The 13,905-nt window shown below is 53.2% G+C and overlaps 1 protein-coding gene across 1 annotated transcript; it reads right to left on the reverse strand.

Annotated features, from left to right (window-relative positions):
* Positions 1-435: 435 nt before the first annotated feature.
* On the reverse strand, positions 436-10,076 carry ATP4B (ATPase H+/K+ transporting subunit beta). Its single transcript, XM_032151421.2, has 7 exons — positions 9,911-10,076; positions 6,545-6,673; positions 5,049-5,162; positions 4,531-4,730; positions 3,302-3,358; positions 2,032-2,133; positions 436-1,163 (listed from the first exon to the last, which is right to left on the reverse strand). Exons 1-7 carry the CDS (start codon positions 10,020-10,022, stop codon positions 1,002-1,004), a joined length of 876 nt encoding a protein of 291 aa, XP_032007312.1. The 5' UTR covers positions 10,023-10,076; the 3' UTR covers positions 436-1,001.
* Between the last annotated feature and the right edge of the window lie 3,829 nt (positions 10,077-13,905).

Here is a 13,905-nt window from a genome sequence, read left to right on the forward strand (position 1 = left end):
TGTGCGTGGGGCCCTTGGGGTACTAACAGCCACACTGCTGAGCATGTGAAATCGGGACCCAGGCCGCACACCGCCGTCGGGGTGAGAAGCCCGTGGCCTTCCGTGATGAAACTGGGACCCAGGCCTCACTGCTGTCTGGGTGAGAAGTCTGTGGCCTTCAGCAAGAGCAGGTTTGCTTGTTTGGAAGAATGTTCTCATTTCAGTTTTTTGAAAGGGTTAGAGCTGCTAACTTAACATTTATATTTGGAGGAGAGACTTGTTCTTGGTGAACGAAAAGTGTGTTTGTAACTAACTGGGTTTTAAACCATCAGGTTGCCAACACCCTCACTCCCCACTGTTTGCCTCCTGGAGCTGCGAGCGTCCTTAGGTGACAACCCCACACCAACGTGGTTTTTGTAATTTTCCTGACTTGCAATGGAGACTTTTAGAAGGATATTTTTAAGGAAGCGTTTGGTTTTTAGTTAATTTTTCTCCCATATCAGGAAACACATGATTTTTTTTTTACATACAATAAGAGTAACTTTAATATGTTTTATGTTTACAACTTAGGAATTGCAATTTTAAAAGCAAAGATTCAGAACGTCATTAGTGTAAGCCGTGTTTCATATCAGTGCATTAGTAGTTTTTATATTAATGTGGGGAGGCAGTTCATATTGAAGTGTAGAAAAATAAATTATAGTAAGAAAGTGATGTCTACATAGGAGAAGATGAATTGTTTTTATGACCTGGTTAATTAGAGAGTTGCTGCCTTGTGTTCCCATGGTAGCTGGACATTCTTATAGCAGCAAATTCCACCTAAGAACTGTAAGAATTCAATAAGGAAGAACTGATACTCGGAGCAGGCCCTTCACACGCGGAGTCCCCACACTGACAGCACCATTGCTGTTCTAAACCGCTTTTGGGATGCTCTGGCAGGGAGCTGACGGGCAAGGTAAGCCCAACCAGGAGGGTGTCCGTGAGCGACCCCGCAGGCTGTGCCCAGGACCCCTGCGCAAACCGTTTCACTTCTCAATCTTGAGTTTGAACTCCACTTTCCCTTCATATGGGTCGTGGGGATTGTTGAAGGTCACGTGCTCCGCCATGACCTTGCACACGATGGCCACCTCAGCGTTCCTGGGGACGTTGAGGAGCTTCGCTGCCACCAGAGGGTTGCTGTAGTGGGGCTGAAGTGGGAGTGAGGAAAGGACAGGTGTTTCAAAAATCTCTGAAGTTAAGGAGAAAAAACTAAGCAAGGAAGTGTCAACAGGTTGGTGCAGAGAAGCAGCTCTTTTGTGTGAGACTGGCCCTGACCGAATGCGTGCCCTGGAATTTGCTGAGATCACACCTCCCATGTAAAAATGGAGAGCAGCGGTCTGGAGGGGACAGACAATACCAGGAGTAAATTCAACTTCCAACTCTTATGATGATTAAATAAAAATGAAACGGGAGAAGCATGTGACGTGGAGGAAAGTCTTCAAAGTGAATAAGCAGTTGTTTTAGAGGATCTGGGAAGTAGAAAAGTTAGGCTGGGCGCAGTGGCTCATGCCTGTAATCCCAGCACTTTGGGAGGCTGAGGCAGGCTCATTGCTTCAGCCCAGGAGTTCAAGACCACCCTGGGCAACATACTGAGACCCTTTCTCTACAGAAAATATGAAAATTAGCTGGACATGGTGGTGTGTGCCTGTGGTCCCAGCTACTCAGGAGGCTGAGGTGGGAGGATCACTTGAGCCCAGGAGGTTGAGGCTGTAGTGAGCTAAGATGCTAAGATTGCATTGCTGCAATCCACCCTGGATGACAGAGCAAAACTCCGTCTCAAAAAAAAAAAAAAAGTAAAAGAGTTAGAGTTGTATTTTCATGTTGCGTGAGAGGAATGTTTCCAGGTAGATGTAAGAACCTGGGCTTGGGAAACACGCAGACTGTTCCACAGTCAGGACTGGCTAAGTCACGCCTTTGTTTCATTTTTCTACATGAAGGGGCTTATTGCTTTCCTTTTGCTAAGTGTGAGAGGACTCAGCAGCTGTGGTGAGGGAAGCATGGAAGGAAGGAACCTACCTGGGCTTTCTTCCCGTAATAAGGGAAGTAGTGCAGACTGAAGGTGCCGTTGGGAGGGTAGTAGTCGACCTGCAGTGGCTGGCCAAGCTCGAGGGGCTGGTCCTGGGGAGGAGAGGCCACTGCCTGAGTCAGGCGGGAGCTGGTGTATGCCCGTGTCTGTGTGTTGTGTTTGTGTGCGTGTGTGCACACACGCACTATGTAGGTGCTTGCATCAACACTTTATTGCATACTTAGCATAAATCAGATGCAATCTTTCTAATCAGTGCTGAGATCTCAGCAAGGATATGATTTGTTAGCATGCAAAATGCCCAGTGACCCCTCCAATGTGTGCTTCTAACAACTTGAAGTGTTGGAAGGGTGACGTAGGTGGGTGAAGCTGGGAGGTGGCTTGCTTGTCTGTACTCGAGGGTAGCCACTGCTCAGCGGCAAGGGCTGGTTTGCCAAAACTGGGTTACAAGTTGGTGTGAGTGGGACAAGTGAACACGTGTTTTTGTGAGATTGGGGCCCTCTCGTTGCAGAAGCAGAGACTTGCCCAGTGGGTAGCTCAGGGTCATCAACGAACAGCTGAAGGGTGCTTTGGATCTGTTAGAATCTCAGGAGCCGCGGTGTGGCCCAAATAAATTAAAAAAGGAAAAGCAAATCCCCGCAGCCCACACCGAGAGTGGAGGCTTCGAGGGAAGTGAGGTTCCCTCGGACCCCCGAGTGGGAAGGCTCCACGCAGTAATGGAACCACGCTGTGAGACCTTTGCTTTTGGATGTAATGGTGGAAGCAAACCTTAGAAAACATTTAATTTAAAAAATTTAGTTTTAAAAAATGTCGACTTAAAGATCAGTTTTGAAAAACAACCTGTAATTAGCCTGAGATCAGTGCCAACTCTTAGCAGTCCATATACTAAACACAGTTAAACAACTGTAGCTGCTGGCAAGCTGGAATCTTTTTGTAAAGAAGCACATAAAGAGGACAGAACTGGTGGAAGTGCATTGGTCTTTCCACATCGCCACCAGGCATTTTGAAACATGCCGCTGACACGCTACTCAGATGCTTTTGGAAGCCAAACAATAAGGAAAAAGCCCCATGTTTCCCTTGCTGGGTTTTACCCCCCCATGGTGGAGCTCGCTGTGGTGATGGTTCGGTGTTTACATCTGGTTTACTGGGCCCACGGCTGACATTCCTGGAGAGAACCAGGTGGGCCGTGCCCAGCGTGAACCAGCACGACCCTGACAAGCTCCTTTCCTGGGGCGGCCCTGCCCGCCGCGTGGCCGTACTCACCAGGAAGGCACAGTCCACTCTGGGGGCCGAGCCGTTGCTGGGGAGGAACTTGACAATCTAGAAGGGAAAAGCTTGAGTGTGGCTGCTCCCCAGCCCCACCGCCATGTGAGGTGCGCAGCACCCACCCATGTTGCTGAGACCTAGCCGGCCCCAGCCTGGGCTTTCTGACCAGGCCTGAGAAGGACCCTTGGTCTGGTTTGCAGCTTCCCTTGGAGGAATTCCCCACAGGTGTCACCAACTCATCATTCAGAGCCACAGCCCTCCTCCCACCCACCCATCAGCAGGCCGCTCGGCCTAGGCTTCAGGAGGCAGCTGGCAGGAGGCAGAGCTAGGGAGGGGTGGTCTTAACCCTCAAACCGTGTCCAGGTCTGCGGTGGAGTACTGAGAGGGCACAGGCCGGCTTGCCTCACAGCAGGGCTGGGTCCGCCTCCTGCTCTGCACAACTCTTCCAGAAAACTCTCTCTGGCCCACCTGGGCCTTCAGCCTCCTTCCCCACACCTCTTCCCTGCACTTCTCCGGCCCCAGCCGTCCCCTGCTGTGCTCCGAGGGTGGCAGCTGCCATGAGACGGGCACAGTGGCCACCATGCCCTGCTGGGACCCCCGTCACAGCCCTTCCATGCTGGCAGTGTGCTGAGACCCTGGCTGACAGAGGGACCCGTGAGGTGTAGAGGGCACAGGTGTGCAGCCTGTTAAGTGGAAAAGGAACAGCACAGCTGCCCAGAGGCCCAGCACAGAGCTGCTGATTGGTCCATGGAGCGGTGGCCCCAAGCCCTCTGCCTGGCCAGGACCTGCCCTGCTTGAGCCTGGCTCAGGGGTCACCTCCCCACACCCGCTAAGGGGCCCCTGGTCCCAGGTTGGAAGCCTCTGCTTTAGAAGGTGCTAAACCCCTCCCAATCCTGACTCCAGAACTTGAGGCCCCTTTACTTGGCCCTGGCATCTCTGGCCACCCTGAAGGGAGCCCTGGCCTTACAGAGACCCCTGTTCAAATGTTTCCACATGTTTTAGAGGGCCGGCTGTGTGCTGGTGTCTGACAAATGGTTTTAAATTTGTATCTAAGAGTCACACGGGACAGGTGCATGCCAAACCAAGGTACAGGGTGGTGAGGCCAGAGTCCCTGTCCCACTTGGGCAAGCCCTGGACGGGACGCCTGTGCTCCTCGTGGTGGGTGTGAGTGAGAGGCCCTGGCCACACTGTTGTAGTGGCGCATGGAGGAGACCCTCAGTACTCACCCTGTTCATTTTAATAATAAAACACGGCTTTCCTTCTTCAAAGCCGAAGTTGGGATCTGCCAGGCCCGAGCAGTTCTGCAGCATATCCGCCGTGAACTTGCAGGAGAACTTGGTGTGGTTGGGAGCGTGGAAACTCTCCTGGAAGAAGTACTGCTCGGAGGTGCAGTTGATGCTGTCCTCCTGGGCTGCTGGAGAGTAGCCTGCGGACAGATGCACCTGCCAGCCCTGTCCTGCCCTGGCCCTGACGCCCGGCTGCCCCCCGGGAAGGCCTTGAGCCCCGAGTGCGAGTTTCTTATGAAATAGAAAAGGCCGAAGCTGTGGAGCCGCTTCACACCTCACCCGCCGCTTCACACCTCACCCGCCGCTTCACACCTCACCCGCCGCTTCACACCTCACCCGCCGCTTCACACCTCACCCGCCACTTCACACCTTACCTACCCGCCACTTCACACCTCACCCGCCGCTTCACAACTTACCTACCTGCTGTTTCACACCTCACCTGCCGTTTCACACCTTACCTGCTAGGAAGGCGTGGAGAGTCTGTGTGAGGTCTGCCCAGGTTCTGTTATCAGAGACGTTGTAGACAATTTCCAGGCCTTTCTCCCCGTAAACATCCGGCCTTAAGGTTACCCCTGGAGAGAGAGAGACCTTTGTGTTTAGTGTCTCCAAATGCTCACCACGTTTAAGCCATCAGTTCTGAAGTGGCTGAGGATACGCCAGAGGCTGTGGCCCAACCCAGGAGCCTCGTCGGAGTAAACTTGTCTGCAGCACAGGAAGGAAGGACCCTCAGGACAGCACAGTCAGAATGCAGCCTGGGCTCCTGCTGGGAGTTGCCCTGGCCCTGAAACCTGGCTGGCTGCCATGGTGGGGGGTGGGGGGTGGCTGGCTCTCTCCACCGGGTGCCTGCTCTGTGACAGGTGATGACTAATCCAGAGGCTGCACCTGGGTTTCTGTGTAAAATTGTATTTGAACATGCATTTAAAAAAATCTTCACTGGTTTTGGTTAAGAACAAAAGCGGTCTAACAACATGTTAACTGTAAAACGGAACATCGGGATGCACACAGCGGTGAGTTAAAGCCAGAGCCGTCGACTTTCCCGATGTGAACCATCAAGTGTGCATCCTTTACACACTTTCCTGTTTCTGTGGAAACACAGATGCAGAAACGTGTGTTTGCTGCAGGTCCTTAGGACCAGCCCGCTGTCCACACGCCACTGGCTTCCGAGTGGCCACACACACCACACACTTCCACTTCCCGTGCGATTGGGAGCCTCTTTTTCTGTCATTTTGTGTCAACTCACCTCATTCTTTCCATAAACGTGGTTTCATTGTGTGAAGCCTGCAGTTTGCTTAGTTGGTCCCCTATGGACGCAGCTGGCTTTACATTTGAGGCTAGGTGTTGCTGTTTTGTGGATGTTGTTAGAGTAGAATCTATACATGGTTTAAAATAAAAACCTTCAGCAGGGTCTAAGGGAAAAGGAGGTTCTGCACTTGCTCTGCACACCGATGGGGACGTCTGTCCTGTGGCCTCTGACGACTCGGACGCCTGTTCCTCTGTCCTCACACCCTGCTGATGTGTAGGTGACCAGCGGGCTCTTTTCTGCTGGTCTCCCAGGCGTGCTCCTTGGAAACTGTTTCCTGTGTGTCCTTGCAGAAGCATTCCATGTGCATATCCAAGCACAGGAAGTAAGTGGATGGAAAAACTTTGTCTCTATAACAAAACCCTTCTGTTTCATAATTAAAACTAAAGCCAAAGTCAGATTTTATAATTTGGCGTCATTTTCCTCATGGAAAGAAACTAAGGCGCCGCTTATGCCTTGGGGCTGCTCTTAAAGCCGGTTCAGGGGCTGGGGGCCGCCCTCGGGGCGGGGTGTGTGGCTCACCCTGGGGCTGCCGGGCCGGCCTCTCTGGGCTTCATTTCTGGGGAGGGCACGGGCCCCCCGGGCGTCTCCAGAGCCCAGGAGGCGGCAGCCAGGCCTGTCGCGCAGCAGGGGGGCAACCTCCCCGGCGCTTACCTGGTGACCGTAGCTGGTCTTGGTAGTCCGGTGTGTACGGGTCCACCGTCTGCATCAGCACGTAGAGGCACAGGGCGAAGAGCCCGGTCATCACCACGTAGAAGGCCACGTAGTACAGGCTGATCCACACTGCGACACAAGGCAGGCACAAAATTTACCACGTCAGCCATTTTAACGCACACAATTCAGTGGCCTTGAGCGCGTCCATGATGTGGCGTGACCATCTTCCCTACCTAGTTCCAGAACATTCTCCTCCCCAAAACAGAAACCCCGTCCCCACGAACAGTCACTGCACTCCCCTCCCAGCCCCGCACCACCGGCCACGTTCTGCCTCTGGGTTGGCCTGTCTGGACGTCCGCATAGGCAGAGTCCTGCGACCTGAGGCCGTTGCACCCAGCTGCCTTCACTCCAGCCGCGGTTTGAGATGTGGCCGAGGATGCGCCACCACCCCAGCTCCAGCAGGAACCGAGGGCCCTCGAGGGGGGAGTTATGGTTCCCCCATCACAGGAAGGGAAACTGAGGCAGAGAGGTGAGGTTCTGCTCACAGTGACCCGTAGTGCGGCCTGGAAGCGCATGGCCGGCCCTGCTTCCACAAGGACATCAGGAAGAGAAAGGGAGGAAGGGAGGCCCTGGAGATGGCTCTTCTCCGAAGCAGGGGTGTCCGTGGGCACTGGCCACTCGGGGTGCAGCTTCATCTCAGCTGCTTCTGAGACCCTCCTGTGAGCTTCCCCCTCAGAGTCAGAACCTAACGGAAGCCACTGTCCCCGTGGCCATGGGCGGCTCCTGGACACAGGCGGCTCCTGGATGCTGTCTTTGTCTCTGTAAATTAGCTCGTGTGGATCGCAGCAGGCATTTGCAGGGAGACACCGCCAGGAAGAGGACGGCTTCGTGTTTGCTACGGCTTTTGTCTTTCTGGAAAGTCTGTAATGAACTGGGCCTCCTCCACCTCCCCGGTGATGTGGCATCGATTCTGCTTAGTGAGCCGTTCTCCAGCGACCCGAAACACAACCAAAGGGCAGGACAAGTCAGAGAGAAGCAAGGGAGCCCTGAGCTGTGATGAGAGGCTGTGGCCTGCGGACCACGTGTCCTCTCTCAGCTGTGATGAGAGGCTGTGACCCGTGGACCACGTGTCCTCTTAGCTGTGATGAGAGGCTGTGGCCCGTGGACCAAGTGTCCTCTCTGAGCTGTGATGAGAGGCTGTGGCCCGTGGACCAAGTGTCCTCTGAGCTGTGATGAGAGGCTGTGGCCCGTGGACCAAGTGTCCTGTGAGCTGGGACAGCACAGGTCTCTGAGCCAGGTCCCTTCAGCACCAGCTGGGCTCAGGGCTGGGTCTTGTTCACCTGGCATCCACTTCGAGTCCCTCCTTTACTCGCCGGGCGTCCCTGGTGATGGTGTTCTTGTGTGGCCACAGCAGCTTGGCTTCAGCTTCTGGTGTTGAGTTTCCAGCTTCAGCAGCGTGGGGCCCGCAGTGGTGGAGGGTTTCTGTTCTGTCGCTGGATCATGCCTGGTATCTCCCTGGTGCTGGCCCTGCAGGTCCTGCCTCAGTGTCCCCAGGTCACTCCTGATGTAGCTTCTATTTGACTTGGCTGCCTGCCCCTCGGGGACCTACACTCGTGAAGGCAGGGATCTCCGTTCCCCCACTGCGGGTCCTGTGGGTCTAATCTGGGGCCTGTGGCACACAGTGGACACGTGGGTGGTGCGTGTCTCCTCAGTGGCTGCTGACCCACTCTGTGGCGAGTCTCAGCTCCACCAGGCGGCTCAGCCCTGCCTCCTGGGTAGGAGCCCGAGGTTGGCCAGGCTGGGCCCAGGCTCGGGTGGGCCGTGCTCCTTGCACTTCCTGGGCCCCCGCTTGCACCACGGTGTTCAGGGTACGGTTTAGTGCACAGGGGAGGGGTTGGGAGGTGAGTGAGAGTCCCATTCCCGCCAGCTCCCGGGGCCGGCTGGGCACAGCTCACTCTGCCTCTCCCGCACCTGCACCCGTCCCCCCGTTAGTAAGAATAACGTGTCCTATTCCTTTTGTTTTTGTCATTTCACTTGAGTTGTGTTTTCCTGGGGCCCTAAGACTTTCTTATCCCCAAACGGAGGCCATGTCTACCGGCCAGGCAGTGAGACCATTCCGGAAGGTTCTCTGTGGCCCTGCAGCCAGGAGGCCGCACATGGGAGTCTCAGCATCTAGAATGGCCCGAAAGATGGGGCTTCCAAGGGCCTGGCCGGCAGCCCCCAGCCCGGCCCCTGCCCTCAGCTCCTTCCCCTCCTGGCCTCCCGCTCTGCCGCCCCGCCTGGCCCAGGAGGCCCTTCCACCCCCGGTCCCTGCCCCTCCAGGAACGGGGTATTTGTTCTACTTCAAATGCGCCCATGACTCCAGCTGGCTCTGGTGCCCTTTGAGACCACGGAGCCTCCAGCGAGGGCTGCAGCCTTCACCAGCACTGTGGTGAGTGTGGGGGATTTGGCAGCGTGTCGCGGGCGTTCCCAGCACGTCTCAGCTACACACACAGGTGCGGCGGGCCTGGGGCTTTGCATTCCCACCTCAGCTCTGGGACCCCCAGAGCCGGGCACCATGGGGACTGAGGAGGGCCTGGCCTTCCCTGGGAGCTGGAGACGGCGCCAGGCCAGCCAGTGCAGCCGCATCCCAAGGCCCAGGGGTCGCAGGGGGAGGTGGGGGCGCAGAGGTGCTTCCTCCAGACTCTCTCGTAAGGGGTGAGGGCGTTTCCCGGAACGGGTGTGACAGCCCTGATATAGACGCAGATGCTTCCACCACCTGTGTGGCCTTGGAGGCCCAGGCATCTGCTTTCCTCCCAGGAGGGCCAGGCTGCCCGCGCCTCTGTGCAGCCACGGGGACAGGACCCCGCAGGGCAGACCTCACACAAGGTGCAGGTGCTGCAGGCTGAGGCAGGCCTGGTTTACTCCCCACCTCTGCATCTGGATGCCAGCGGGTGTCCCAGAAAGAGATGCTGGCAGCTGCGTCTCGGCACAGCCCCTTATTCAGGTCATTGAGTGAATCTGTGTGACCAAGGAATCGCCATTGCCACCTTTCACATTATTTTCAGAATGATTCACTTTAGAAACATACTTTTAAAATGCTGTTCTCAGACATACGGCTGAAATTTGGGGCCAGTCTGTGGACGCCCTCCACTGGCGTTCTGCAGTCGGGGCTCCAGGTCAACTCAGCCTTCAGGATGCTCTGGGGACCCTCGCTTTCCCTGGGAGGCAAGTGAGGCCCTGGCTGAAGCCCGTCCACGCCATCCGGGCAGCATCTGGGTCTCACTGTCAGGGGCCCTCTGCTCCCCTCCTCCTGAGCTCACCTGGAGGCTGCATTCTCAGAGCAGCCCCCTCCATGCACCCAGCCAGCCCGCCCCCTGCACGTACCCCACCGGGACAGGGTGCGGCCCAGCATCTGCCCCGTGTCCGGGTTCCAGCAGTAGCGCTGGAACTCCTCCATGCGCTGGCCGCACGTCTTCTTCTCCTGCAGAGCCGCCATCGTCCCTGGCCTGAGATCCTGCCGTCTGCTCCCTGCACCCTCTACGCCCAGACTGAGGCCAGACACCCACCTCTGGGCTTTATAGTTTCCTCTGCCAGAGGTCAAAGGCATCGCAGGCGAAGGATCCCAGGGAGAGTCCAGGGCCGAGTTATCAGCGCCGGCCATCGCCTCACCAAACACCAGGGGCCGGGTGCAGCCCGGCTGTTGCCCCTGGGGCGGGCCAGGCCCTCGTTCCTCACCCGGCTGCTCTTGAGACGCCCTTGGCTGCAGCTTTGTCTGCTCTGATTGCGACGAGGGCACGTTCCAGGGTGAGCAGCACTCACAGGCCCTTCCCCTTCCCTCCTCTCCTTCAGGAGGGAGATCGAGGTCAGAGCAGAGCCGGCCTGGACCCACTGTGTCCACGACCTTGGGCTGAGCCAGCTGGGGCCGCATCCCTGGCCTGGGAGGGTGTGAGGCAGGCGAGTGAGGGGCGACCGGCTCCCTGGGCCCCCAGCTGCGGCCGCCCCGATTCTGGGTCACCCAGTGGAAGGGCGAGCCTGGCAGCCGGAGCTGAGTCGGCAGGGAACACAGGGGTCCCCGGGGGCTCCTCTGCCTCCCAGGTTCACCCAGAGCAGCAATATCCTCTTAGATCCCCAGAGAGCAGTGGCACCGAGGGCCCTTTAGGATTTTTTTGTGTCTATGGAGGAATTCATAAACATAAATCCCTAAATCTAGAGGTCCTCAAAATGAAGTGCACAGGAGCCCTGAGCATCTGTTGAATGCAGATTCAGCCCAGCGAGTCCTGGGGGGCCCCAGACTGCATTTCTAACAGTGCTGGTGGGAGGGAGTAAGGCAGGGTCCAGGTGGGGGGTGCTCAGCCTGGGCAGCGCCTCGGGGTCACCGGGGGTCTGGGCAGTGCACTGGGGTCACAGGGCTGGGGCAGGGACCATGAAGTCATCACTGCCCACTTCCGCCTGGAGATTCTGCCTAAGCCTCTCGCCCATGGGGCCGGGCACCAGGACGTGGAGGGCTCCCAGGCAGTCTTGCTGGGCGGCGCACTTCAGAACCCCGGCTCAGAGGCTTTGCTGTTGGAGACAGGGTCTCTGGATGGCAGATGACATTGCTGCCTGCTGACTGCAGCGCCCATCTCTGCAGGAGGGTGACGGGAATGCAGGGCAAATGAAATGTGCTCAGGGGACTTCTGACCAATATGAATCGAAATCGACTAGCCCTGTGCGTCCAGAATTACATGCAGAGTTTCCCACACTGTCACCTCTAGGCCGTCCCTCTCAGGGACCCGTGTAACTAAATTCATTTCTTAGAAGAAACAAAATTCCTCTAGGCATTATGCTGCTTTAATTTTTTAGGATAATTTAGAGTTTGTAAAATAATTGCCCTAAAATTCAAATGGAATGATGTCATTTTAGCTTGGATTCTTATCATTTCTTTTCTTTTTTTTAATTTCTAATTTTTATTTCTTTTATATTTTTGTAGAGATGGGGTCTCCCTATGTTGCCCAGACTGGTTTAGAACTCCTGAGTTCAAGGGATCCTCCCACCTCGGCCTCCCAACGTATTAGGATTACAGGTGTGAGCCCCCGTGCGCAGCCATAATTTCTTGATGGACCCATCCTACGCATTTCCTTTAACATTGTACCCATTTCTGACTTTGGAATGTTAGGGCAATAAGAACACAGAGTCTGGCAGTAGAGGCCACAGTCTGATTGTTCACAGACTGTGGCCCTGGGACCCCAGAGTGCCAGGGGTCTGACAACACCTGTATGCAGCAACTATTGTCTGTGAAGTGTATAGATGCTCTTGAAATGAACAAAGTATGAATTCTTTCTAAACATCTTTGAATTTAGTCTTCCTAATGTAGTCTCTGGATTTCCAGAAGCAGGTACATGTGCTGAGCTGTACACATGTTATCAGAATGACCTTCTTCTGGACACATACGTGTAGGGAGGAGGGCCAGAGACCTTGGTAGAGGGCAGTTTCCCCACAGCATGCTCTGAAAACATAGAACTAGCTGCTCCATACAAATTGGGTGCCAGACAATGAGGGGGGCCCAGGATCCCACCCACATCTGGCAGCCACCGGTCACCCCTCTCTCCCCCCATCTGAGTGGTGTCAGACACAACCTAGTAGAAAGTCAGGACTGTGACCACCACACACAGTGACAAGGCCACCTCCCACTGTGGTGTCAGTGGGGACCATATGGAAAACCAGGACTGCTACCCACCCACCCAACAGTCCTCCGAAGCCCACCCAAAGGTTCCCAGTGGGAAACCTAGACTTCTGGTCCCACGTGGTGTTAACAAGGTGAAGCCTCTCCCTTTTGCTGCTGAAGTGGGGTCAGAGAAAGCCAGTAAAAAGAGAAGGATTAAATAATATGAAAACATCTGGGTTTCAGTAGATAACCACTCATCACACAAAGAATGAGGAAGATGTTAAGATGAATTAATACAAAGCTGGGTGTTTTGGCTCATGCCTGTTATCCCAGAGCTTTGGGAGGCTGGACTGAGGGGATCATTTTAGACCAGGAACTCCAGACCAGCCCGGGCATCTCTGCTAAAAAATTAAAAAATTCTAAAAATGAATTAAAAATGACAATATTTGCCAACACCAAGGTGACAGAGATGTTAGAATTAGCTGCCAAAAATTTTAAAGCAGCCATGATAAAAATGCTTGAATAGCAATTACAAACAAGCCCAAAACAAATGAAAAAGTAGAAAGCCGCAAAATATGGAAAGCAAACTGATAGAACTAAGAGTAGACATAAACAAATCCACAATTATAGTTGGAGATCTCAGCACTCCTCTCTCAACAATTGATAGAAAAACCAAATAGAAAATTAGCATGGATACAGAAGAACTCAACATCATCAACCAACAGGATGTCATTGAGATTCGTAGAATACTCAACAGAGAATACACATTCTCTTTAAGTCGCCATGAAATATATATCAAGATAGGCCATATCTTGGGCCATAGAGGAAGTCTTAGCAAATTTAAAGAATTTAAATCATGCAGAGTATGTTCTCCAATCACAATGGAATCAAATTAGATATTAATAACAAAGATAACAGAAAAACCTCCAGATATGAAACCTGAACAACATACTTCTAATACTCATGAGTCAAAAAGGAAGTTTCAAGGGAAATTTAAAAAATACATGGAACTGAATGAAGAAAAAATACAACATATAAAAACTCAAGAGACATAGCTAAAGCAGTATTAAGAGGAAAATTTATAGCACTAAAAATGCATATTTTAGAAAAGAGGACAAGTCTCAAAAAACCTAAGCTCTCATCTCACAAACGTAGAAAAAGAAAAGCAAGTAAAACAAAGCAAAAGCAAGCAAGCAAACAACAACAACAAAAACAAGCAGAAGGAAGAAATTAAAAGATAAGAGCAGAAAGTGATGAACTTAAAAATGCAAAAGCAATCAAAAGAACTGGTTCTTTGAAAATATAAATAAAATTAATAAACCTGTGGCTAGAGAGAAGGCTGAGATAACTGATAGCAGGAATAAAATAGGAGCTATCACTACAGACCCTGCAAACATCAAAAAGATAAGGAAGGAAATACCATGCGCAATTCTACATACATAAACTTTACAAGTTAGATAATGGGCTGCTTCATCAAAAATCACAACTCACCCAATTTCAAATAGATAATGTAAATCGCCTATAACTATTAAGAAAACTGAATTAATAATTTAAAATCTCCCAATAAAGAAACCTCTAGGCCCAGATGATTTCATGGGACAATTCTACCAAACACTTAATAAAGAACACCAATTCTTCACCATCTTTTGGAAAATAGAAGAAGAGGAAATATTTTCCAACTCATCTTACAAGACCAGTGTTACCTTTATACCAAAATCAGACAAGGATAGTTCAA

This window comes from Hylobates moloch, unplaced genomic scaffold (assembly GCF_009828535.3).
Source record: "Hylobates moloch isolate HMO894 unplaced genomic scaffold, HMol_V3 SCAFFOLD_4, whole genome shotgun sequence".
NCBI lineage: Eukaryota > Metazoa > Chordata > Mammalia > Primates > Hylobatidae > Hylobates > Hylobates moloch.

Excerpts from the sequence above, each read along its gene's own strand:
- ATP4B (XM_032151421.2), bottom strand. The coding sequence starts at position 10,022 with ATGGCGGCTCTGCAGGAGAAGAAGACGTGCGGCCAGCGCATGGAGGAG. Across the intron at positions 4,731-5,048 it reads TCTCCACGCCTTCCTAGCAG|GCTACTCTCCAGCAGCCCAG; the intron begins GTAAGGTGTGAA and ends ATCTGTCCGCAG. Across the intron at positions 1,164-2,031 it reads ATTACGGGAAGAAAGCCCAG|CCCCACTACAGCAACCCTCT; the intron begins GTAGGTTCCTTC and ends CTCCCACTTCAG.